General features: G+C 50.6%; 1 protein-coding gene across 1 annotated transcript; it reads right to left on the reverse strand.

Moving 5' to 3' along the window:
* Positions 1 to 1,815: 1,815 nt before the first annotated feature.
* agiA (putative nonribosomal peptide synthase) lies at positions 1,816 to 25,161 on the reverse strand (the record flags this gene model as incomplete). Its single annotated transcript, XM_071507958.1, has 2 exons — positions 1,816 to 12,201; positions 12,256 to 25,161. 2 exons carry the CDS (start codon positions 25,159 to 25,161, stop codon positions 1,816 to 1,818), a joined length of 23,292 nt encoding a protein of 7,763 aa, XP_071367446.1.
* Positions 25,162 to 25,623: the final 462 nt, after the last annotated feature.

Genomic DNA, 25,623 nt, shown 5'->3' on the forward strand with positions numbered 1-25,623 from the left:
CACTATTGCGAAGAGCCGGCCTCCTGCGTCAAGGATCAATATTGGTACTCATGTATATCCTTGGCACCAAGTGCTGAAAGCATTGACATGTACTCGGTTTGCCTGCATACTCCGTCAACCTGGGCGGCATTATATCACAGAGCCGGGCCATCTCGGTCGGCTGGAATCGCAGGGTTGGATGCCCATCAACGAGGCTCTGTTGCATAGGATCCTGCGCCTTTCTATTCTGCAGCAGACATCATCGCCGATAAACTTCGATAGTAAGACGTAGCTCATATCATAATTGGAGTCTCTGTCACTTTACTTCGGTATCGCTTCTAATACTGTTCCACCATTTCAGCCCGTTGCGGCCGACAGCTGTGGCCCATCAGCGGAGCCATCTGCCCGTACTAAAGAACGCTGGACTCTGGAATGTTCCAAGGCAACCGGGTGGATGATACCGCGCTTCTAGAATCAGCCATGCAGTCATTCATGTCGGGCTGGTCGCCACAGAGGCTTTTACAGGTGTCAATTGAGAGTTTATACATCAGCTGTAGATTCCAAACATCGTACTTTCGCGCTGTGGAGAGGACCGGGCCGACCGCATTTGTCTATATTAGACTCCGGGAGGGACACTCGGTCGAAGCCGATCTCAGGCTACCAGCTTTCAGATAACTGCAGGGTAACTTTCGAGTGGTGCAGGTGGTGGTACATAAGGGCCGTGTCTCATCACACTACTGCTGTCAGCATCTCCAGGACACCCAAGCTGAGGCGGAACTACCTTAAAACGCCGCCATTTGTGTTGATAGTATCCATTCCAAGACTTCTTGTGAAATCAACGTTGCATAATTTCCAAATGGTCGCTAATCTAATCTCGGAGAGAGCTTGGGGTGGATACACGCGGGAACTACAGATACAGAGTTAAGCCCCAAACGCGTACGGAGTACCGCACTCGAGCATGGAGGCTGCAGTATTTTCCGAATCACCTGACACAAGCCCAATAACATGTAAAAAAAAAAAAATTACCATACAGATGGAATGATAGTAGTTAGTTCAATTATCTGAATTGATAGTGGCTAGTGACTAGTCCATAAAATATCGTTGACGAAGCATAAACGTTACCGATTGTATCCTATACATGTTAAATATGGAAAGAAAGTATATATATATATATCCACGCCATGCTACATCAACGCTGACAGTTTAGGATCCAAGTTAATTTGGATGGATGCAATCTGAATAGATTGTTCAGTTTAGAATAAAACCTAGAAGGTCATTCAGACCTTACAAGGATATATAGCACTTGAAACATATCTTTTCTTCTTCTTATACTCCACTCCATATATTCTACGAGGGGCCATTTTGACGGGAACTTTTGGGCGCTGCAAGAGGTACAAGACTTGCGCCATCGGCCATCGTGGTCACCGGGGGTATGCGGAAAGACTATAAATCCGAGAACCAGACTTATCTATCACGTGGGTTGACAGAAATTTCACGGCAGGTGGCAAAATCTCAACACAAAAAGATTCGTACCCAACCCTCATATGGATATGAACCCGATGGTATCAAACAATCATTTAGCTTCTAATTTGTTGTCGCTAATCTGTTAAAACGAGAGAAATAACCGAATATATTATTATACTGAGAGTTGTTCCAGAAGGTAAACTCTGCCTTGTAACTACTGCTCAATCTTCCTGCATCACACAATCTGTTGCCTTGACCCGATTACGGCTGCGGATCATTATCATAGCATACCCCATACTCGCTTAACATCAATAAAACTAGACAGTTATCAATCTCCAGCCAACTTAGATATCCTCGTACATGGCACACATCCTAAGGCTCTATACGCGTGAAATCAAGGTCGCAATGCCCATTTATCAAGGCACTTACGCGTCCAGTCATCGCAGGTTCGAAAATCTCTCCATGCGAGCATTCCACTCGCTGAACCTCAATGTGTGGACACTGATTCCGCCACCAATCTACAATACCTGACTCAACGGCCTCCGGAGTGGCTAGGTAGAGTGAACGGCCGAGGTATTTGTCCGGGCATACGGAATTCTCCCATATATGGGCATGTTTATCAAAGTGTTCCTCAATCATGCTTGTTTGGCCGGGCCCAAAGAGGCGAACGGCATCATCAGCAGCTGTTTGTCTCTCTTCCTCGTCCTTGAAAAACGGCTGGTCTGGGTCATAACAACGCGTGTCAACAATGACTGTAGAGAAAGGTGATCCCTTTCCAGTCATCTCTAATAATCGAGCCATTTCCAGTACCAACAAGCCGCCAAAAGAGTACCCGACCAAAACGACGGGTCGGTCCTGTTCGAGGTGGACGTGAAGCGCTTCCAAGTAATGTGCGGCCCAGTCGCGCAGGGACGCAGGGCCGTCCGGTTTTCCAAAGAAAGGATCAGAGACTTGCACAATATCGTACTGTTCGCTTAGAGCCGGCACCACATGGTCAAACACGCTAGACTGACCAAAGAAGGGATGGATCAAAACCATCGTCGCCCGACTGGTGCTGCGTGTGGTTAACTGCATGTAAGCAGGGAGCTTTTGCGGTTGCACGTCACAGAGGATTCTGAATGCCTGAGATCGAATGGTCGAAAAGGAACCCAAATCTGTCAAATTGAGCTGGAAGTTGTTACGCCGTAGTAGCGCGAGTAGGCTGATAGCGCGCACGGAATCTCCCCCTAAGTGAGAGAAAGGTGTCTCCAGGCTAATGACCTCCTGGTCGATTCCTAATATAGTACCCCAATACGAGGCGAGCGTTGCTTCCAGAGTACCTGGGGAAGGGCGAAGATCAGCCGGTGGTATCCGGCTGGTGCAGGAGGACAGTAGATCTCCATTATCGACAAGCTGTTGCGCTAGAGCATGGATTCCCTTTCGATCCAGCTTATCAGAGGCTGTACGAGGAAGTGGTTTGTCGAGCAGTCGAAGGTGCGCAGGAACCATGTAGGATGGGACATTTTGTGCAATATGTTGCTGGATGGTGACAGGGGTAATGTGTGTTTGGTGAGATTTTGCCACCTCGATGAATGCAAGCAAGGTTTCCTTATCTTCCAGGGCCAGCTTGACGACGGCACACGACTGGACACCGTTGAGCTGCCTGGCTGCGGACTCAATTTCGCCCAAGTCAATACGCAGGCCTCTCAGTTTGACCTGAGAATCCATCCGCCCAACCCACTCAATCATCCCATCTCCGTGGACCTTGGCAATATCGCGAGACCTGTACATCGTCTGCCCGGCCCAGAAGGGGTCTGGGACAAATGGGCTTTCAGAAGGATCGCCGCCACCCCGGTATCCCATAGTCACCTGTGGTCCACTGATGCATAATTCACCTGGTACTCCAATAGGGACACGGTTAGATGTACCTGGCTGTAGGATGTAGACGCGACAGCCACGCAGAGGAAATCCGATCGTTGTAATCTGGGAATGGGGAACAGGTTGGTAGTAAGTGGGTCCTCGAAACATACATCCAGTCACAACAACGGTCGTTTCAGTTGGACCGTACTGTATCCAGAATACCATCTCCGTTGGTGCTTTATCCAGGATGTCTCTCTTTACGGCCTCACCTCCCACTATCACGTCACGCAAGTGCGCTAAAAGGAACCCGTCGGACAATGCACTGGAAAGCATCATATCTGCCACCGTAGGTGTTGTCATAAGTTGATTCACCGCGAAGGCATCCACCCACCCAGCAAGATCACTCCAGAGGGACTGTTGTCGGGCGAGTAAGACGCGCCCCCCTACGGCAAGTACGGGGAAGATATCGCTGACTGACATATCGAATGCATATGAAGCGATCTGAAGTCTATTCGCGGTCCAGGACATGTATGTCTCATTTGTTGCGGATCTCATAAAGGATACCAAATTTGCGTGATTGACCATCACGCCTTTAGGCACGCCCGTGGAGCCAGAAGTGTAGATAATATAGGCTAGAGAGGATAAATTGGGCTTTTCTCCGGATCGTGGAGTGCTTCCCCAACCGTCCACTGCGTCAGAAAGTTCGTCCACGGTCGAGATGGTGGCGCCTGAAGAGTGCCCAATGGCACGCAGCTTGTCAAATCCGTTCTGGCCATCCCAAAGGATAAGCTTGGCCTGGGCCGATTGACATATCATTCTTAATCGTTGCTCTGAATGGGAAATATCAAGTGGAATATAAGCAGCCCCAGCTTTTAGAACCGCCAGCATAGTCACTATCATGTCAAGTCCCTTGTCGAAAGAAATTGGAACCAAGGGTTGTTCATGACTTACTGATTTCGAAAGGTGATCGAAAAATGCGCGGATCACGATTGATAGCTTGGTGCTCTCCCTGTCGAGCTCTCCGTACGTCATGAACTGGGAGAGTTCATACTGCACAGCTATCTTGCAAGGGCTCTCCATAGCCTGTCGCGATATGAGATCATGAGCGCACAGAGACTCGCTATCAGTACCCAGCGGTAGCTCTGGGGTTTGGTCTTTCGCACAGCTGAGCTTTGTTAGCGCTGCCTCTTCAGCGTCACCAACCGTTAACCTGGCAACGGGCTGAGAGGAACTGTCAGCTATGGAACTCAGAACCTGTGATATGTGCTCGAGGAACCACTCAATGTCCTCTGTAATTAGAACTGTTGGATCAAACATGCACTGGAGGCTCATGTGACCCGTGACTGGATGGCATGAGGCTTGTAGCACGACAGGAAATTCAAACCGACCAAGATGCCCTCCTTGGACCTTGAAATTATGGGAAGCTTCTTCCCGAGAGTCCGTTTCGAAATCGAACGCCTGCTGATAAACAAAAAGCACCTGAAACGGCAGAAGATCTGGGGCATCTGACTGCCGCCGGATACTGGGCAATCCCAGCTGGTGGTAGGGCACCGTCTCCAAGTAGGAATTCAGCGACTGTTTGACCAACTGGTCAAAAGATAATCTGTGCTGACTACTTCTCGATCCCTGCCTCTGTTGCATACGTATCCTGATGGGGTGTGTTGAGATACAAGGTCCGGCTACGAACCCAGCAGCGCCATCAGTAATAGACCGTCCACTAGACACCTCTCCAAGAACGATGTCTTCAACACCACTATGCTCTGCTACGACTAGAGCCACTGCAGCCCTAGAGATCGCGGCAGGGGTGACTCCTCTTGCTCCAGCTAAATTGTGCATGTTCCCCTTCCATATCAAGGACCGGCTCGAGAACTCGTCTATTTCTGTTATTCGACCACTCTCCAATCCTCTCGCAACCGGCCAGCACGCGGCAGGCGCCCCGTTTAGATAACTTTTCCAAAATGAGGTTGCACTCTCTTTTGGCATTGCTTGCAGCTGAGAAACAAATATGCTAAATGGGATTCTGTTCATAGATGTTTGAGGAGCTCTCAGGGGAACGTAGTCTTTCGCGAGCCGAGCTTTATGATACTCCCGGGAGAGTTCGTGAATAATCCATCGGAAATATGCCTCGTCATATAGAGCGTGGTGTATGGTGAGTTCAAGTTGTGTTGAGCCAACCCCCCTTGCCTTGCACACGGTCGGTACATCTGTCAATATCAACGAGACTGGTATATGGCCAAAACCTAAAGCAGAGCGGTCGACTCCGCTATTCCGGCCCTCAATACACAAAAGCCGCTGAACCTCACGGGAGTTAATGTTGAAGATGCATTGCCAAAACGTGCTGGAGGTAATGCATGCTGAAGAGAGATCCTCAGCAACCGGTATGAATGCAGTGCGGAGTGTCTCTTCGCGCTCAACCACTTTCTGCCATGCGAGCCGCATTGCTTTTGTATCAAGCTGCGACTGCAGTCCTAGCCGCACGACACTCAGATAGCCGGAGTCTCCTGGTACAGCTAGAGAGTTGGAGAGGACCCCCTCCTGAAACGGAGTGCAAGGCATCAAGTGGCCCACTTCACTTGACTGAACACCCCAGTCGCGCAGAGTATTATGATACTTCACCTTGTCTAACGCAGAGTGTTGCGTTTTCCCATCAGTGGAAGTGTTGGCTTCTGTGTTACTATCCGATTGTTTTGATAGTAACCGGTCGGCTAACCTCACAGGCGTCGGGCAGTCGAATAGGTCCCTAACAGTCGCCGTACAATCTAGGCGTTTCGAAACTCGTGAGGCCAGGCGGGGAGCCAACAGAGAATGACCCCCGAGGCTAAAGAAGCTGCTTTCTCTGTCAACCGATTGCAAGCCTAATACCTCAGCAAAAACATCGCAAAGGATTCGCTCCATTTCACTGCCGTATTCCACCGTTACCCTGCCCGCACTCGACTCGGATTCCGTAGCCACTGGTTCTTGTTTTATGATTCTCTGGCGAAGGGCCTGGCGGTCGACCTTGCCACGATCTGTCAGTGGGAGCTGATCGAGGATTGTAATCGTGCGTGGAATCATGTAGGCTGGAAGCTGCGCGCGCAACGACTCTTTGAGCTCAAATATGCACTGTTGGTCTTGTTGGCCTTGAACTGGATGGTTGGTGAAGGAGTCGACATCCCGACACTGATGATCGACGGGGAAGTCGAACAATACCCGCTGTCGTCTAGAATTTGGCCCCATTCGATGGAAGATTGCATCAAATGCCCCGCGCTGTGAGCTTTGGCGAGCCCAGCTAATCTCTACTTGGAATCCTGCCTGGTTCGCTATGGCGACCAGATCTCCTGGCAACAAGGCCGAGCTTTGTGCTGCTCGATTACGGTGACGGACCTGCCAGTGGCTCTTAGTGTCCATGGAGCGAGGCTCAACCCCTTCTTTGAGGGCATCCACTATATACCTTTCAAGGATCGTCCTGCGATTTGGTATATTCTCCACTGCTATTATGGTGTTGTCGTGCGAACTTCTCAGGTGCTCTAACAAGCTTCGAGAATTGAGAGACCGCGCTGTATAATCGATCCAGTCGGCCTTTTTAACCTGGCAGGCGATGCGTGTCGCTGCTGTAGCATGTTTAAGGTGAACGACGGCAGAGAAGCGGTAGCAGCTGAGTTCGTTTGTGGCATTCATTAGCTTTGGGAGAATCTCAACATGCGCTACCTGATCCGGGAATTGATTGGTCAAGGAGGTGAAGAATGCAGGATCCACAAGCAACTCGGTCTCGGCTGCTTTGGATTCCTCTATACATTTCCGGATCTGATCCTGTGTGGCTCTCGCGCCGGCGTTGTGCAAGGCCTTCGAGACCAGGAACTCGTCATACAGAGGGTAAGACCGGATATCACCGAAGAACAATGACTTCACGCCCTGCAACCGAACAAGCTTCTGGACAATCTCAGAGAGATAACCTGCGCTTGGAAAGTACTGCGCGACGGAATTGATGATGACCAGGTCGGGGATGAACCCAGGGATGAAATCCTCGACACGGTCAGCCACGCCTGGATGGACCTTCACTCTCCCTGCCAATCTTTGGTCGGCGTTGGCCACCTGCTCCACCATATGAGCGAGCTTTGGTACTAGCTCAATGCCAACGTACTCTTCCAGCCCTTTAGTAATGTTGAAGAGGATCATTCCAGAACCCGTGCCTATCTCCAAGACCTTTCCGGGGTCTTGCCCGTTCAACAAGGTTTGAAGAGTGTCATCCAGCCACTCATCCATTTCTGTAAGGTCAATATTGCATCCATCGTACATAGAGAGCCATCCAACAAAATCTCGCCCGAGTCTATTGGGTTGATGTGTGAAGCTGTCATACGCCTCCGTATCAAATACATTCTTCCATGCATCCACCCGCTCCGTCTCCGCTACATCATCGTGAATTGGATGCAATGTTACAAATGCTGCTAGGTCAGCCTCTGCTCCTACACCGTTCATAACGACAGCAGCACTGCGTACTGCGCTGTGGGAGAGGATGTTGTGTTCAATCTCCCCAATTTCTACTCGATTGCCGCGGATTTTGACCTGGTCGTCTCGACGGCCAAAGTATTCCAATTGCCCATCAATTGGTCTCCATCGAGCATAATCGCCGGTCCGATATGCCCGGACTGTATCTTGACCGATGACCACGTGTACAAAGCGGCCCTCATTCTTCTCGGGGTCCGTATATCCTCTTGCTAGCCCATCTCCAGTGACAACAAGCTCCCCAACCACGCCTTTGGGGACGACATTGAGTGAATCATCCATAACATATGCACCAGAGTTGCCTATCGGCTTCCCAATAGGCACGCCATTTACGCATGACTCCTCATCCGGAATTGGGTAGATGGTACTTGCCCCTGTGTTCTCAGTGGGCCCGTACCCGTTTAAGATGATGCCCTGCGTCAGTTGCTTTGCCTGGAAGACATCCTCAGGATCGAGACGATCTCCGCCTAGAATCAATAAATCCAAGTTTTTCACAATGGAAGGGCTGTCATGCAGACACTGCTTGAATAATGCAGGGGTGAACATGGCAGCTCGCACGTGGTGGCGGGCATATACATCGCTCAGGGCCTTATAGTCTAGTACTGTCATTGCATCAACGCAAACCACCACACCACCGCTAAGAAGAGGCATAAAGACTTCCCAGGTAGACACATCAAAGGACAGACTGGCCATATGAGCTAGAGGCTTGCCTGCGGCTTTGGCGAAGTTGAAGTCTTTAGCTAGTCGTACAATTGCGCGGTGCTCGATCATGACTCCCTTGGGCCTCCCGGTCGATCCCGAAGTAAAGAGGACACATGCTAAACTAGTAGCGGATATTGAAGATTCACTTTCAAACTTCTGATTGTCTGATGGTTTATGTCGCTGATCATCGAGGAGGTTGGAGAGAGCAACGAAATCAACGTGAGCCAAACTGACGTCTGGAACAGCAACCTGAGCTCCATCCACCACAATAACAGTTATTCTTTCACTTATACACGACAGGACACTGCAAATCCGAGTTTGCGGAGTGGAAGCATCTAGTGGTAGGTACGCAAGATCTGCCTTCATGATTCCTAGAAAGACGGTGATTGCTTCGGCAGATCGAGCTGCGAGCACCCCGACGATCGTCTCCCGGTCGAGATGGAGGCTACGTAGCCACCGTTCGATATTATCCGACTGGCGGTCGAGTTCCCCATATGTGACCTCTTTTCCTTCATGCACGATAGCAATACTGTCTGGATGAGATCGTGCTTCCTGACGAAATAGGTCAACTACAGTCGCATCCCGTGGATAATCTGTCTGGTTTATGCTCAGCAGATCGTCCATGTCATGCATAGAGAGGTCATTGAGTAAGGCCATCGAAGCAACGCTTATGCTTGGTTGGTTTAACCCACACTCAAGAACTGCGTAAAACACTGAAATCATCGCCTTAACGGTTTCAGGAAAGAATATATCCTGAGCAAAAACGACCTGACCGCTTAAACCATCTTCTTCCTGGAAAAGGTGAAATTCGAGATCGAATCGAGTGGTACGTGACAGAAGGATCTGCTCTGTTAGGAGTCCCTCCAGCTCCTCCTTCCCTTGTGTTTGCGGGTGAACGGCAAATACTGTCTGGACCAAGGGATTCTGAGTTGTCTCTCTGTCGGGCTGCAGAGCAGACACGATCCGATCGAAAGGAATATCCTGGTGGGCAAAGGCCTCAGTAGCGGTTGACTGCGCCTGGTTGACAAGGTCTTCAAACGTGGTATGATGATCATCGACCTTGAGCCGGATGCACTGCACGTTGACAAAGAGTCCAATTATGTCGTGGAGTTCTTCCCGCCCTCGGTTGGCGATTGGGGTACCGATAGTTGCATCGGCTTCCCTTGTAAGGCGGTAATGGGTGGCTCTGAAGACAGCCAGTAGAACAATGAAAGGCGTTAACTGATGTTGCTTACAGTATTGGCGTAATTGGTCGTACATCGCACCATCGATGCGAACTTCCTCGAAGATTGCTTGCCTAGATGGTGCTTGAGGCCTTCGCTTATCACAAATGAACTCAGCCGGCTTACTTCCAGTGAGCTTTTCAATCCAATACTTTAGCTGGCGGTCATGTTCTACCCTTTGCTCCTTTTGACTCTCCCAAGCCGAGAAGTCGCGGTATTGTATGGGTAGCGGTGGCAGCTGAGCATGGATGGGTTTCCCGTGGAGCGCGGCAGAATAGAATGTACTCAATTCCTTCAGGAGTACTGCGACAGACCAACCATCACAAATAATGTGATGGATAACAATCGAGAGAATATGTGACCTCTTATTCTGGCGAAGAACCAGCGGTCTCCAGCCTGGATGTACTTGGAGATCAAACGGGGTGGATTGCTCCTCCTTTAGGGCCCCAAGTAGACCTTCTTCGTCCACTGCAGGTGGGACCTCAACAACCCTCAGCTGACGATGTGCGAATGGATGGACGACTTGGACGTTTTCGCCGTCACGATGCTCGAAGGTCGTCCGCAGTGTTTCGTGCCTCTCCTCAATTGCGGACACCGCGGCTTCCAACGCATCGAGATGGAGATCTCCCTGGATGCGAAGGCCAAATGGCATGAGATACCAAGTTGAACCAGGATGTAACTGGTCTAAAAACCAGAGTCGGCCCTGAGCGAATGACTGCCTGACTATCATTTTATCCTGAGTGAGTCTGGGAATTGAAGTGTAGCTTCTGTGGTTGGTAGCCGTCGACTCGAGTTGTCGTGCCAAATCTCGAGCGGTCGCAAAGTCAAACACATCTTTGAAGGTAAGGTTGGCATGGAGGCGATGATTGATCTTGGATACTGCTCGGATGGCGAGGATGGAATGGCCACCAAGGTGGAGAAAATTGTCCAATACACTTACACGTTGGGCCAGTGTTTCCTCGAAGATCTCACAGATCACCTTCTCTCTCTCGGTCGTTGGTGCGATGTAGGTGTCCTGACCCTGACTGGATAGCAGAGAGTCCGCCAACAGGTCTGTTGCTCTCTGAGCTAGCAGCTGGCGATCAACCTTTCCACTGGGGACGCGAGGAAGCTCCCCTTCCAACGGGAACAGATACGAGGGTACCATATGAGCCGGAAGCCTGGTGGAAATCCATGTTTTGATTTGGACGGCAGTATTGGCGTCCCACCCCTTGCCGGGGGTTTGGCTTGAAGTCTTCACACAGAATCCAACCAGGCTATCTCCGGTGGGAGTGTTCACCACCACGACCGCACAACCATCAACGAAACTATGCTGAGCTATCGCCATCTCAATCTCTGCAAGCTCCACACGTTGACCACGTATCTTGATTTGACGATCGAATCGACCTAGGTACTCTAGTTTTCCATCGGGATGGAACCTTCCAATATCTCCTGTCCGGTACAGGAAGCCCTCCGGTGCCTGACTTATAACACCGCGTTTAAAACGTTGCTTTGTCAGTTCTGGCTGGCCAAGATATCCCTGTGCAACTTGTGGCCCCATCACACAGATCTCGCCGATACATCCAACTGGTACATGATCGTTAGATTCGAAGCCTAGGAGGTGAATTACATTCTCCCCAAAGGGATATCCAATTGACACCGAGGTTTGCTCCTTAGCATGTGCTTTCGGAACACGATAGAACGTCACATAGAACGTTTCCGTTGGGCCGTATCCATTCCAAACCCGACACTCTTTTGGGACATAGCTCATAAGTTGTGCATCAAATACTTCACCAGCCAACAATAAAACGCTGAGGAACGGAAAGGCTATTTCAGCGTTCTTGACAGGCTCCCAGAGCATATTTGCGATTGTCGGAGTCAGAGAGATATGAGATGTGATTGAAGCATCCACCCAGGCACCTAGTGATGGGAGTAGCTTTTGTACTGGAACAAGAACCACTCTACCGCCGCAACAAAGGGTCGTAATGATGTCTGCCATGGAAACATCGAAGGTATATGAGGCCACGGGCATCCGAGAGTTGTACCACCGTCCATGGACATCCGGGTTGTTATGTCGCATGAAGGCAAGTAGATTGCGATGGGTGATCACCACTCCTTTTGGAGTTCCCGTGGAGCCCGAGGTAAACAACACATAGGCAATCCGGGAGTCGTCCCTACAATATCGTGAGATCACTGCTTGATCCGATGAGGCGGGTCTAGATTTGAGATCCTCAAGAGTAATGAGTTTGGTGTTTGTTGCGTGGCACACCGAAACCAGGATCTCATTGCTTTTATCCTCCTTCCCACAAATCATGAGCGAAGCACGAGCCGTCCTTACTATACTGATAAGTCTCTCTGGTGGGTAGCCAGGCTCAAGAGGTACAAATGCAGCGCCTGCTTTAAGGATTGCCAAAATTGCGACAACCATGTCTGTGCTGCGCTCGAAACAGATTGGAATAATTGGCTGTTGTGAACCGACGTCGTCCAATGAGACTATATGTCTTTGGAGGGCCATGGACAGACTTGTGCTTCGCTGTTGTAGTTCACCATACGTAACATATTCATGTTGTGCAAATTGCAAAGCAACTTTCTCGTGCAAATTCCTCGCAGTATCATCGAAGGCATGCGTGATGGACGATGTCTCCGTGGGCATAGTATCATCAACCTTTTCGACATCCTTTGCTGCATGACAGCGGCTCCATAGCTCTAGTTGTCTAGTCTCCTGGGCGCTGAGAGGAACTCGTGCCGACCTCAAACTATCGCTCCTGGCCGGGTCTACCTGTACGAGAGCATCGATTGATTGAGAAATATGATGTAAGAACCATTCAATCCTAGGTTTGTCGATCACGTCCGGTGCATAGGTGCAGTGGAACACAACCCCTGAATCTCCAGAGAGACACGAACATTCAAGCACAATGGGGAAGCCCATTTGCCCCAAATTACCCCCCTGTATTTGGAAGGCGTCATCTCCAGCGAGTCCTTCCTTCTGGCGAAAGGCATCCTGGTAGACAAACAGAACTTGAAACGGAAGTAGGTCTACGCGGCAAGATTGCTCTCTGATCCGTGAAAGCCCATAAAACTGGTGGGGGAGTGTTTCCATGTACGATGTGAAAGACTCGCGCAAGAGCTGCAGCATCGTACGCCTTTTGGATGCCCCTTCATCGGCTATTCGAATTCGGACTGGATGAGTGGTTGCACATGGCCCTGTAATGAATCTCGCTCTCGCGTCGCCGGGGCCGCGAATATCAGGTCTCCCCTTAGAAACCTCACCGAGCACCACATCAGTAACATTGGTGTGTTCAGCCACAGTCAGTGCTAATGCTGCACGAGCGATCGCGGCGGCAGTAACTTGGACTTTGGAAGCAGCGGCTCGAAGGTTGCCTGTCCATTCAAGTACTGCTGTCTCCGGGCTCTTCACAGAAGTGATGGAGCTTTGCATGCCGTGTGGAAGAGGCCATGTACTAGGAGTCGCATCCGCCAAATAACTTTTCCAGAATTTTCCAGCAGTAGATGTGGACGGTGCTGTACCTAGCTTAGAGTGCACGAAACGCACGTAAGTGGAGAATGGAATGCGTTGGTCTTCTGGCACTTGAGGAACTACCTCATTGCATGCGATTGACCTGTATCTGCCGGACAAATCCTTTAACAATAAGGAAAGATACGCCTCGTCGTACAATGCATGGTGCATTGTTATGAGTAGGGTGCATTCTTGCCCTTCGCCGTCCTGGCTCCCGATGGCAACTAAGGCAGCGACTGGAATATGGCCCTGCTGAGCTTTTCCTTGGAGAGATGGATAGGATGGAAGCGCAGCGTTGGGAGTCGCAGGAGTGCTGACTGTCTTCATTGTCTTAACGCGACCTGCCTGGGGTGATTCAGGATACAGAACCACTTGGAGGAGTGAGCTACCCTGTCCAAGCCCTCGTATATCAGTCATATCCATATCAGCAGGGATGAACGTGGTGCGCAGCATATCCTCGTGGTCAACTGTTTCCTGCCAAGCATATTTGAGTGCTTCTACATCGATTTCCTTGCCCAGGCCGACCGTCATATGTGCCAAATATCCAGCAGAGCTTCCACTTTCATCGTTGCTGGAAAGCACACCTTCCTGGAATGGTGTACAGGGCATTACACACCGCACCTGGCCGGGGTCTATCCCGACGCGTTGCACTATTGTCTCCCAGCCCTGAATGCCGTTGTCGGGGAGACGTGCCATCTCGTTAAGATCTAGTGTCCAGTCTGCCATGTGCACCGGAGAGACAGCCTCGTATGATGTGTTCAGTATCGTAGCTAGCTCAGCAAGACTCTGAGCCTCCACAATGTCCCGAGGGGTACATTTTAGTCCCTTCTCCCTCAGCCTAGCGTTCAACTGCAATGCCAACAGAGAATCGCCTCCGGACGATATGAAAGACTTGTCTAATGATATGATGTCTTCATTAACCTTGAATAGTTGGGCACATGACTGTCTCAACATGATCTCAGTAGGGCTTTCAGGACCTCCCGAAATATCCTGATGTGTCTCTGAGTTCATTTGTGTGGACAGAGATAACTCTATGATCGATGCCTCAGGCACTGTTTCTCCTTCCTCCAACCTCGCCATCCACGAACGCAACATTCTCTTGTCCGCTTTACCACTGGATGTCAGGGGAACTGTGCGCACATAAATCCATGTGGATGGCATCATATGACCTGGAAGCTGATTTCGACAAGAGGGCTCTACCTCTTCTTGGAGGAACGTTTTGCAAAGGCTGGGAGGCACTGGATCTTTTGTTGAGATGAAAGCAATCAGGCGCGGTAGCCCGCCTCCCCGCTTGGATTGATAAAGATCAACAATAGCATGGGCTACGCGAGGTGAGGCGGCATGGACCACTGACTCAATCTCTGCAGGCTCGGCTCGCTGTCCCCTGATTTTGATTTGGTCGTCCATCCGTCCCAGGTATTCCACCACACCACAATCCGTGAACCGCCCTAGGTCACCTGTTCTGTACAGCACCGTCTGTGTGTTGTATGGGTCTCGTGTAAACGATCGGCTTGTTAAATCTTCTCGTCCGAGGTATCCCCGGGCAACCTGGGTCCCGCCGATGCAGATTTCTCCAATTGCTCCTATGGGTTGACGGTAGTTACTGCCTGGTCGAAGAATATATATTCGATTACCACCAAAAGACCTTCCTATGGGAACCTGGGCGTGCGTTGGCTGCGCATCCACAGGGTGAAAAGATGCATAGAAAGTTTCTGTAGGGCCGTATCCATTCCATACACGACATTCACGGGGGAGTGCTTTCATAATATTTGGATCGAAAACCTCCCCTGCTAGCATCAGCACAGCTACATGTGGTGGGAGGCTCCTAGCGAGAAGAGAGGCCAGTGTTGGGGTCATGGATAGAGTAGTGGCTAGCGTCCGGTCTGCCCAGTATGGCATGGAAGCCAACATCTTCTCACTGTCCACCAATGCCACCCGAGCACCAATAGCCAGACTTATCAATAGGTCTGCCATAGACACATCGAATGTATATGCGGCCACTGGCATACGGCAACTCGTCCACCGGCCAATAATCTCATTGTGTTGAGTGGTTATGAATGATGTAAGATTGCGGTGCTCAATCATCACTCCCTTAGGCTCCCCTGTGGACCCGGAGGTGAACAGAACGTACGCGAGCGACTCGGAGTGGGCTTTACGAAGGGAGACCTCAGAGGGAGGCAATATAGAGAGGCCATCGACAGTGTATACCGTGGTCGATGTGCGGTCACCAAGCGCATGAAGCTTGCGACGGCTACCCTTGTCAAGTAAGCCGTCGACGAGTATCGTAGACCCAGTTTGGCGCAAGATAGCTTCTAGCCTGCCCTCTGGATCAGAGATATTCAGCGGTACATATGCTGCTCCAGCCTTCAATATGGCGAGAATCGCGATAACCATGTCCACGCCCCTGTCACAGCAGATTGGGATCAGCGGGGGAGTAGATCCGGACCGTGGATCAACAAGCCGTTCTATCACTCTAGCAATAGCTGTGGACTTCTTCTCTATCTCACCGTATGTTACGAACTGTGACTCTGCGACCTGAACCGCCACCTTTTCTGGCACCTGCGCAGCCCATCCCGTAATGAGATCGTGGATGCAAGGATATGAGTCAGATGGCCGCGAGTCGACGGGCTGGCTCCATTTGGTAAGCAATTGGTCTTCATTGGAAGTGATCGATAAAACACTGTCGAGTTTCCTATCCATATGGTGCGACAGTGTATGACAGTACCAGGCCATGCGCTTCACCAGGCACTGTGCAATTCCTATCTGCAAAGGATGTCGACGCTCCAGACGCATCACCATGATATTAGCGTCAACCTCCCGCTGCCAGCAGGACAGCGTAATGGAGGGAGGTAGCCCATCGTCAACACTGTCTAGCTCAAGTATTGAATTCAAGCCATCATTTTCGAGCACGTCCGTTCGAACACCAAAGAAATTAAGAAGCGTATTGACTAAAGCCGGGGCCTCCACCCCAGCGGCTCGAGCCACGCCATCGACACCAACCGTACTGTGTGAGCCGGCCAAGCGAATTGCAGCCTCTGTCGATTGCAGAAGATCCAAGACCTTACCGTGTCGGTTCAGATGGGTACGAATGGGGACAGTACTGATACAGGGGCCGATAATATCTGCCACGCCATCAACTGGAAGCTGTCGCCCTGAGAATAGCATTCCATGAGTAACATCATCGGTGTCAAGGATCTCCGAGAGGACAAGACTCCACGCCAGTGACACCAGTGCTGCAGGCGATATGCAATTTTCAGATAAAATGGCTAGGTTACAGGCCTGCTCAACCACAACGGCCGCGGCATTTATTGGGCTTGAAGACATCAAGGAGAGAGGCAGAGACTTAGGTTGTACTCCATTCAAGGTCTCCGACCAGAATTTCCCGTGGCTATGGTCTGCACGACTATCCGAAGTCACATAGCGGGCAAACGAGCCAAACGAAGGCCGTGGGATCAAAGATTTGGTTGGGCAACCATCCACAAGAATCTGGGTCAGCTCACTGAGAAGGAGATCTTGGCTCCAAGCGTCAATAAGGCTGTGGTGTAGTAGCCAGATTAATCTTGCCCCGGACCCATCGGCGGCGTGCACTATTCGAACATAAAACGCTTGCTTCATCGGATTTCCATAGTCAGGGTTGCATAATAAACTCGTGACCCTTTCCTCCATCTCAGTATGATCTTTGACCTTTACATGACCAACCGCGCTGGCGGTGGGGCTTTGTGTGTCGCGCAAGACCAAGGCCAGTGGCCCTACTTCAGGGTCGATATGGAAAACCGTCCGCAGTATCCCATGCCGCTGTATGAGGCTCTTGACGGCTCCCTCAATTTGAGAGCATATTGCTTGATCTGTGGGGATCCGCCAGATGCGGCATGTAACATATGATCGCGATTCATGATCGGCAATGCCTTCGTAAAGAAGGGCCCGTTGCATTGGGGTACACGGAATTATATCGTCCAGTGTATCTTCCGGGTAAAGGCTAAACACACGATCGAAGCAGTCGTCTGGCAGCAATCCGAACGCTGACGTCGATGACGCACTAATTGATGTCTTGCCAAGGACATCCTTTTCGGCGAGATACTGGCAGATATTTGTTATCTGCTCACCCATAAGTGTGGCGACATCCTCCTGATCCATCTCACCATCTGACGGCCATGTGGCCTCAATATAGGCTTGCCTGTCATGCACGTATAGCTCAAACGCGGCATGCGATAGAGGAATGGCGTGTGGAGAACTCTCGATCCAGCTTAGGCCTGGAATTTGGACCGGATGTAGCATCATTTCATCATGGTCATGTGGATCGTGTCTAACCCCCTGGTAATTGAAAACCAGTGGCATAATCTCGCTTTTTCGCGCATTAGCCGTACTCCAGCGGGAAGCTACGAAATGACGAAATCCTCGGTCGTTTTCCATCAATAGACGGCGCTGGTCTTTGACCCGACGCACCACGGACTCGATAGACGATGACTCACATCTGCAGTCAAGGATCATAGGTATAATTGCGGTGAACCAACCTATCGACCGCGAGAGATCGGCAGTGTTTGTTCCGGTGTGTCGACCATGTGTTTCCAATCCAACTACAAGGCGGTCAACAGCGCGCGCGAAGTGCTTGGATATCGTCATGGCTAGCCCTGCTAGTAGTAGATCGAGAGGCTCCGTCGAAAGTACGTTGTTCGAACGGCCTAGAAGTAGCGCCGTGATGCATGGGCTTAGACTAGCAGATGTTGTGGTCCGATTTACTGGGTGAATTGGAACCAGCTCCGGCTGACGAACCCACAACGGTAATTGATCGGAGTCAGATGAAGATAGCAAGATATCAGGTTCCTCCGGTATACTGCCTGTGGCTAGCGACGCATCTTGACTCTTCATCTGGCCTTCCCGCGTCCACGCGAGAAAGCTCATTGTGGCAGGCTGCAGAGCGATAGATTCTGGTTCCTCCTTTGCCCGTACCAAGACATTCAGATCATCACGAAGGATTTGCCAGGAAACTATGTCAACCACGAAATGATGAACGGTCCAGAACAGGAACACACGACTATCACCATCCAGACGATAGAGTTCGGCATCCATTACCTTACCCCGTCGGATATCTAGTCCGGTTATTCGGTGCTGGATTTGCTCTCTTAGAGCTTGTAGTGTGAGTGTCCGCGGGCTATCCAGGACTAGTGGCTTAATGTCCGAGCAAGGAAGTATCCTGATTGTCCACTCTTCCACGGGAATATCTAAGCTCCAATGTACTATTGCGCGCAAAGGATCATGATGATTGCGAAGACGTTGCAAGGCTTGCTGAAGCCGTAAGGGGCAGAGTGTTGTCACGTCCAGCAGCACTGACTGGTTAAAATGATCAATGATCTGTTCTCCACGTTGGGAAGCATACTTCAACTGGATGCCAGCGTATCTCCCAGCAATTGGTCCTAGTGCTACCGGTCCGGTATGCGCATCAATGTCCGTTGCGTCTTCAGTGCTCTTCTTGGCTGCAACAGTGTGGGAGGTCGCGCATTTTGCCTGTGAAAAGATCGTGGATGCGTTGCTTACGTCAGTCATATTGAGCTTCAGCCCAGCTTTACGCAGCAGCGATAACAGGCGAATGGCGCGAATAGAGTCACCTCCAAGACGAGAAAATGCAACATTTGGGGTGATGTTTGCCCTGTCGATCCCAAGAACCTGTACCCATGCGTCAGCAATTTTGTCTTCAATACTACCTTGTTCCCAGCTTCCAGCATGGTTTGTATGCTGGCTCGTAAATAATTCCCCTGCCTGGTCCATCGTCTCTGCTCGAGCGCCGAGTTGTCGTCGGTCGACCTTCCCGCTAGTGGTTAGGGGCATGACTTCGATAGGAACAAAACGGGAGGGGACCATGTAGCTCGGAAGGCGACTATCCAGATGGCGATGCAGTATAGACTCAGTTTCGGCCCAGTCCTGCGAACAAGTGCTTGTCTGCTGGTCCTTCTGAGTCTGGACAAAGGCAACGAGGACCTGACCATCTTCTCGATCAAGCACAATTACCGTACAGGCGGTGGCTATCGCATGCTCGAGACATACTGACTCGATTTCAGATATTTCGATTCGTAAACCACGCAGCTTAATCTGGCTATCAATTCGGCCATGGTGTTCTATTGATCCATCTCCACAGAGCCTCCCAAGATCCCCACTCCGGTACATCCGTTCGCCGACAATATGAGGATCACTAAGAAAAGACCGAGACGTCAGTTCTGGCCGACCTTGGTATCCTCTTGTGACTTGAGGTCCTCCTATGCAAATCTCTCCTATCACCCCAATGGGAACCTGTTCCAAGGTCTCTGGGTTGAGAATGTATAGTCGACAGCCCCCAAACGGATAGCCAATTGGGATATTGCGACGAATTCCATCTCCTTTGCGAATTTTATAATGCGTTGCATATATTGTCGTCTCTGTTGGACCAAAGACGTTATAGACGTCACACCCAGGGGGCATGTGTGGTAGTATGCTGGGATCAAAGGCCTCCCCACCAATATGAAGCGTACGCAGGTACGGAGGGTGGATTTCCGTCAAGAAGTTTGCCGCCACACGAGGTGTGACAAAGAGGTGGGTTATATTGGTTCTTTCGAGCCAGTCAGGCAGGCCGGCGAGTATTTCGTGGGTCTGTCCGAGGATCAGCCGACCACCACACCCTAACGTGCCAAAGGTTTCCCCTGTTGCTGCATCAAAAGTGGCTGTTGCCAGCTGCAGCCGCACTGAAGTCCAAGTTCCTACCGCCTCCGGTTCATTCGCTTGCATGAAAGCCGCTAGATTGCCGTGTTCGACCATCACCCCTTTTGGCTTTCCAGTCGATCCAGATGTGAAGATAACATATGCCAGAGATGCCGGAGTAGGCCTGAACGAGGGCTTTTTCGCTGTCTGCCCTCCATACAGAGTTCTAAGCCTTTTACTGGTAATAAGTGTAGAATTCGCCTGCTTACTGGCGGCCTGGAGCTTTTCCAAGGTTTCAGCTTCACCATCGCCCAGCATCGCTCTTGCGCCTGACAAGGAGAGGATTTGCTGGATACGCTCCTGTGGGTGATTCTGATCTATTGGTAGATATGCTGCACCTGCCTTTAGTACAGCAATCATAGCAATGACCATGTCGACAGCATTGCTGAAGCATAGAGGGACAATCTGTTGATCTCGTGATTGCTCAAGCCCCAGGCTGTCTAACCAGTTCACGAGCGCGTTGGACAGCTGGTTGCATCGCTTATTCAACTCTTTGTATGTAATGAACTCGGATTGGTTCACTTGAAGGGCAATCTTCTGTGGTGTCATATCGGCCTGCATTTCGAAAAGCTCATGGGCACAGATTTCTGCGTTTCTCGTAAACGTTGAGCCGAATGGGGTCCGTTTTGTGGACCATTTCTCTATAGCTCGTCTCATCTCCTCATCCACGACACCTGTTATGAGCTTTTGATCCGAGAGCCCATCCCGAGCACCGGCTGAGAACATGTCGAGCGTCCGACATATAGATCGCAGAAACCAGTCAACGTCCTGATCGCCGAGGTATCGCCGGTCAAAGCTACATTCAAACGCCAGGTTACCCGTCGATCTATCGCATCTCGATTCCAGTACGAGGGGAAATCCGATATTTCGTAACTTAGCCGACTTTACGTGGAAACGACTACCAGCGGTGTATTCTACAAACGCTTCCTGGTGGGCAAATAGAACCTGGAAGGCCATCAGGTCTGGATCAGCCGTCTGTCGGTGGATACTAGCTAGTCCACAATGTTGATATGGCGTTGTAGCGAGATATGATTCCAGGGCCTGAGTCACAAGCTTTAGCATCCCGGACGACGATTTGCGATCAATCTGGATGCGGACAGGATGTGTAGCGAGACAAGGCCCGAGGGTAAATCGATCATGGTCGAATCGGCCACTGGACACTTCCCCAAACACCACATCATCTGTCTGAGAGTACTGTGCCAGTGCCAGAGCCAATGCAGCACGTACAATCGATGCAGGGGTTGCTTGAAATTTCTGACCCAAAGCAACGGCGTTTCCCGTCCATGATTTGACCACGGTCATCTCTACATCTTGGCCATTTTCTTCTCGCATTCTTCGTATTCCACTTGCGACAGGCCAAGTAGCGGGGGCTACTTCGTGCATGTACTTCTTCCAGAACCCCTTCGATACCTCGGGATCATCGTTGCAGAGGGACTCCACAAAAGCGGAGAATGGCCGGCTTGGGGGCAGGGCAGCCTCTGAGCTTTCCATTTCCAGTGCTTCGTACACGATGCAAAGCTCCGCTACTATTCTTGAGAGGAATGCTTCATCGTATAACGCATGATGAATCTTAAGGTGTAACCTCCAAGGCTCATTAACAGACCCCTGACTGATTCCCGCTGAAAGAGGGACTACTCCGAATTGAAACGCTATATCTCTGTTGTCGAGGCTAACCAGCCGTCTCACGTCCTCGGCGGATTGACTCAGAACGACTTGAAGGATGTTGGACTCACTGACTGGCGGATGTTGTACTTCCGAGAATGATACAAATGCGGTCCTTAACATGTCACAACCGAATACCAATCGGTTCCAGGCTGCGTGGAACGTCCTTAGGTTTAGGCTATCGCCTAGATGTACGGTAATAGTGGCGAAGTAAGCGGACTTATCTCCGTGAAGGCTGGTCTGGATAAGACCTTCTTGCTGGGGTGTGCATGGATAAATCGCATCGATCGTGTCAGCGGCAATGCTGGAATCAGCAACGATCCGTTCCCAACTGTCCTCATGATAAAACGCCTTTGTGATCTGCTTTTTGGGGGTGCTAGACGGAGACATAGCCCTTGCTACATCACCCAGAGTCATGGGGGTAAGCAGGTCCCGTAAGGAGCAATTCATCCCTTCTTGTCGCAATGCGGCCAAAAGACGCATTGCCAACAGAGAGTTACCACCAAGGGCTATAAAAGTGGAGTCCATGGATACAGCATGAAGGGTTGTGCCCAGTATGTTCGCGCAGGTGGCTACCAAGAGCCTTTCTGCTGGGCTTTCTGGTAGCCGCTGTGTTATTTCTTGTGTTTTCCATGGCGCCGTTATTACATAGAGACCATCGTGGGTACCACCTGTTGCAACATGTTCCACCCACGAAGCTAAAGTGCCCCGGTTCAGCTTGCCACTAACTGTAAGGGGAAGATATGAAATCATGATCCACACTTCTGGAATCATGTAAGGTACCAACCGGCGTTGGCAAGAAGGCATTATGTCTTCCTGCCATGCAAGTTCAATGTCTTGCGAACCTTGACTGGCTTCAGGAACTATCCAGGCAACAAGAGCCTCGCGATCGTAACCCTCGAGGTGATTCACACTGACAGTTACCTGTGCGATGATAGAAGAGGACTGCTTGATTGTCACCTCCACTTCACCGGTTTCCACTCGTAGCCCACGCAGCTTGATCTGGCCATCTGCTCGGCCGAGATGTTCTAGCATACCTCTATGATTTAGGCGTCCCAAATCGCCAGTGCGGTACATCCTTTGCGATGGGCGAAATGGATCCGTGACAAACCCAAGGCTGGTCAGATCGGGTCGCTCGAGATAGCCGCGAGAAACCTGAGGGCCAGCAACACATATTTCTCCGATCGCATTTGGAGGAACGGCGGTATTACTACCTCCACGTCGTAATATATAGATTTGACACTGGCCGAAAGGTCGACCAATGGGCACATCTGGATTTTCTTTTTGAAGTATACAGCAGGCAACATCGACAACTGTTTCTGTAGGACCACAGGTATTCCAAACTCGTGCTTCAGCTGGGGCTTGCGCCAGGAAGCTTTGATGGAAAGGCTCACCACCAAACATAAGCGTCTGCAACCGGGGAGGTAGATGCGAAATGATAAGATCACCAATCGTTGGAGTCAATGCGAGATGGGTAATTAACATCTCCTCCAGCCAGTGATTCAAATTCGAAAGCATTTTGTTCCGCTGCACCAGAGCCAGACGGCCACCGCGGTATAGATTGGCGAAGATGTCCCCGATGGATGCATCAAAACTGTAGGCGGCCAGCTGCAATCGGGTTGATGTCCACGTACCATCCGCATTCCCCTCTCCAGCTTTCATGAATGCAACAAGATTTCGGTGCTCCACCATGACTCCTTTTGGAGTACCTGTAGACCCGGATGTGAAGAGGACATAGGCCAGAGACGATGGAGGCGGATGCTCCGACCCAGATAACTCATCGGTGGACTTGTCATGCTCGGAAAGATTCTCAATAGATGTCACCAGGATACTTAGCTCACTGCATGTTGAATGCAGAACATCCTGGAGATCTGTCTGGCCTGCAATGACCACGGTGGCATGACAGGCGCTTAAGATACTCACCAGGCGATCTCTCGGCTGAGAAGGATCTAATGGCACGTACGCACCGCCCGCTTTGAGGACTGCCACTATGGCAACCACCATATCTACGCTTTTGTCAAAACAGATGGGGACAAGTGGCTGGTCTTTCTGGTCACGGGGGAGGCAGTGCCGCAGACCTTTGGCCACCCTATCACTCTCGTTCGAAAGCTCCGCGTATGTCATAAACTGATTATGTTCCGCTTCCAAGGCGATCTTGCTGGGCCACTTGCTAGCGGCTTGTTCAATCAGGTCGTGCACATTGACAGGGTCATCCGAGACGCCTCTAGGGTTCAACGCCAGGTAATGTTGTCTGTAATCCCCCTGGCGACATATTTCCGATACAGCTGCGGCAAATGTCTGGTGGTCGATGCTATTACCGGTGGCTTGCATCCACGTTAAAGTTTGGCAAAAGAATTCAAGAAAAGAATCTGCAAATTGCTTCTCGAACCGGTTCTGATGGTATCGTATCTTGGCAAAGAATACTCCTTCTTTTGGGGGTAAAATCTCTAGGATAAAGGGGAGATCGTTCCGAGCTTCACCCTTAATCCACTCCCAGTGACCGACACCATTCGAAGGATACGACTCATTGGTTTGGCAGACTAGGCAGACGTCCAGGTCCCTGCTGCTCTCTGTTAGAAAAGACTTCAGCTGGCTAACACTGAAGTTATGCTGGGGGTCGTTGGATGAGCGCAAAAGCTGCATACATTCTCCAAGCGTCGTGTGTTCCTTCAAGTGTATATTCCGCACTTGCGGGGCCAACACCGGCCCCAATACTTGCTGGTCCTTAGGGAAGAGTCGGCTTCGGGCGGAAGTAATTTCTAGGAACAAGGAGTCATCGCTATTTCTAAAAACACTTATCGTCATGCCCAGAGCGAGCCGAAGAAGCCGTGCGGGAACAGCTGGTCGATCCGGTAACCAGATATCAGAACTGATAGAAACTTCGCGGGTTACCTCCCCCACCCTTAGGTCACCATTTGCAACTGGTCCAGGACTGAGTATAGGCGATGTCTCAATCTGGGCCAGTCGTTCGCGAAGTAATGTCTCATCCTGCTTCCAATCGCGCTTCAGCGGCTGTCGTACTAGGGAAAAGAAATCGGACCCCTTCAACACAGCTCCGGGATTCAGCATCTCCTGCTGAACCAGCTCTAGAAGAGCCCTCGCCGACCAACCATCAAGCAATGCATGATGATACCTAACGGTGATATATGACTTTTGTTCTCGCTCACAGACAACCAATGAAAATTTCCACGGCATAACTCCGTCCCACTCATCTGTACCTATGGATTCAAGTGGAAGAATACCGAAACGAATCTCCTCGCCTATCGGCTGTAGGCTTAGTAGCTTCGCTCGATGGAGGGTGTATGCCTGGTCAAGCACCGCAATCTGCACATTTGTGGAGTCAAATTCGGTTGGATGGACAAAGACAGATCGCAGCACCGCATGCTTCCTTGCTACTGCGTGAATCGCTCCATTGAGCTGGTCTGGGTCAACGATCCCCTGGGCGCTGAAATGGTAGGTTTCAAAGTAGGATTTGTGGGAAGGATCAGCAATGGTAGATACTATCATCTCCTCTTGCATCACCGAGGGAGCATGCATTGATTGCACACATCGTGGCAATGGGGATTGTACGTTTCCGATGGAGCCCATGCTGGAAGTTGCAGTGAAAGTCCAGGTAGGAGGAAGAGAAGCAGGTAGATGGCAGTTGCGACCAAGATTGAGCAACAATCGTTGCTCTGAGGGTATTCCGACTTATATTGCAGGTTCAGCCAGAATGGACACTGTCTTTCGAATAACTGACAAACACAGGAATGCCAGCTTGACCGCTATATCAATGTGATATGTACCGATGTTACAACAAGGTAAGCAAAGAAGTTCAGCCGCAAAAATCTAGGAACGCAAGCGCTATCCCAACAAGATGCAAGGAGTGTAGATCTTTCGACCTCATCTGCCCCAGTCGGAACATAATTCATTACTTAACAGCCTATTGCGCGAATAAGTCAACGCTGCGTCACTTAAAATCTTTATTGGAGAACGTATATATATACTACCGGCAGGAACAGAAGCCCTGCTACTCTTCAAATGACCTCTCAAAGTTCCACACAGCTCCAT

The sequence above is a fragment of the Aspergillus flavus genome, chromosome 8, assembly GCF_009017415.1.
Source record: "Aspergillus flavus chromosome 8, complete sequence".
In the NCBI taxonomy this organism is placed as follows: Eukaryota; Fungi; Ascomycota; class Eurotiomycetes; order Eurotiales; family Aspergillaceae; genus Aspergillus; species Aspergillus flavus.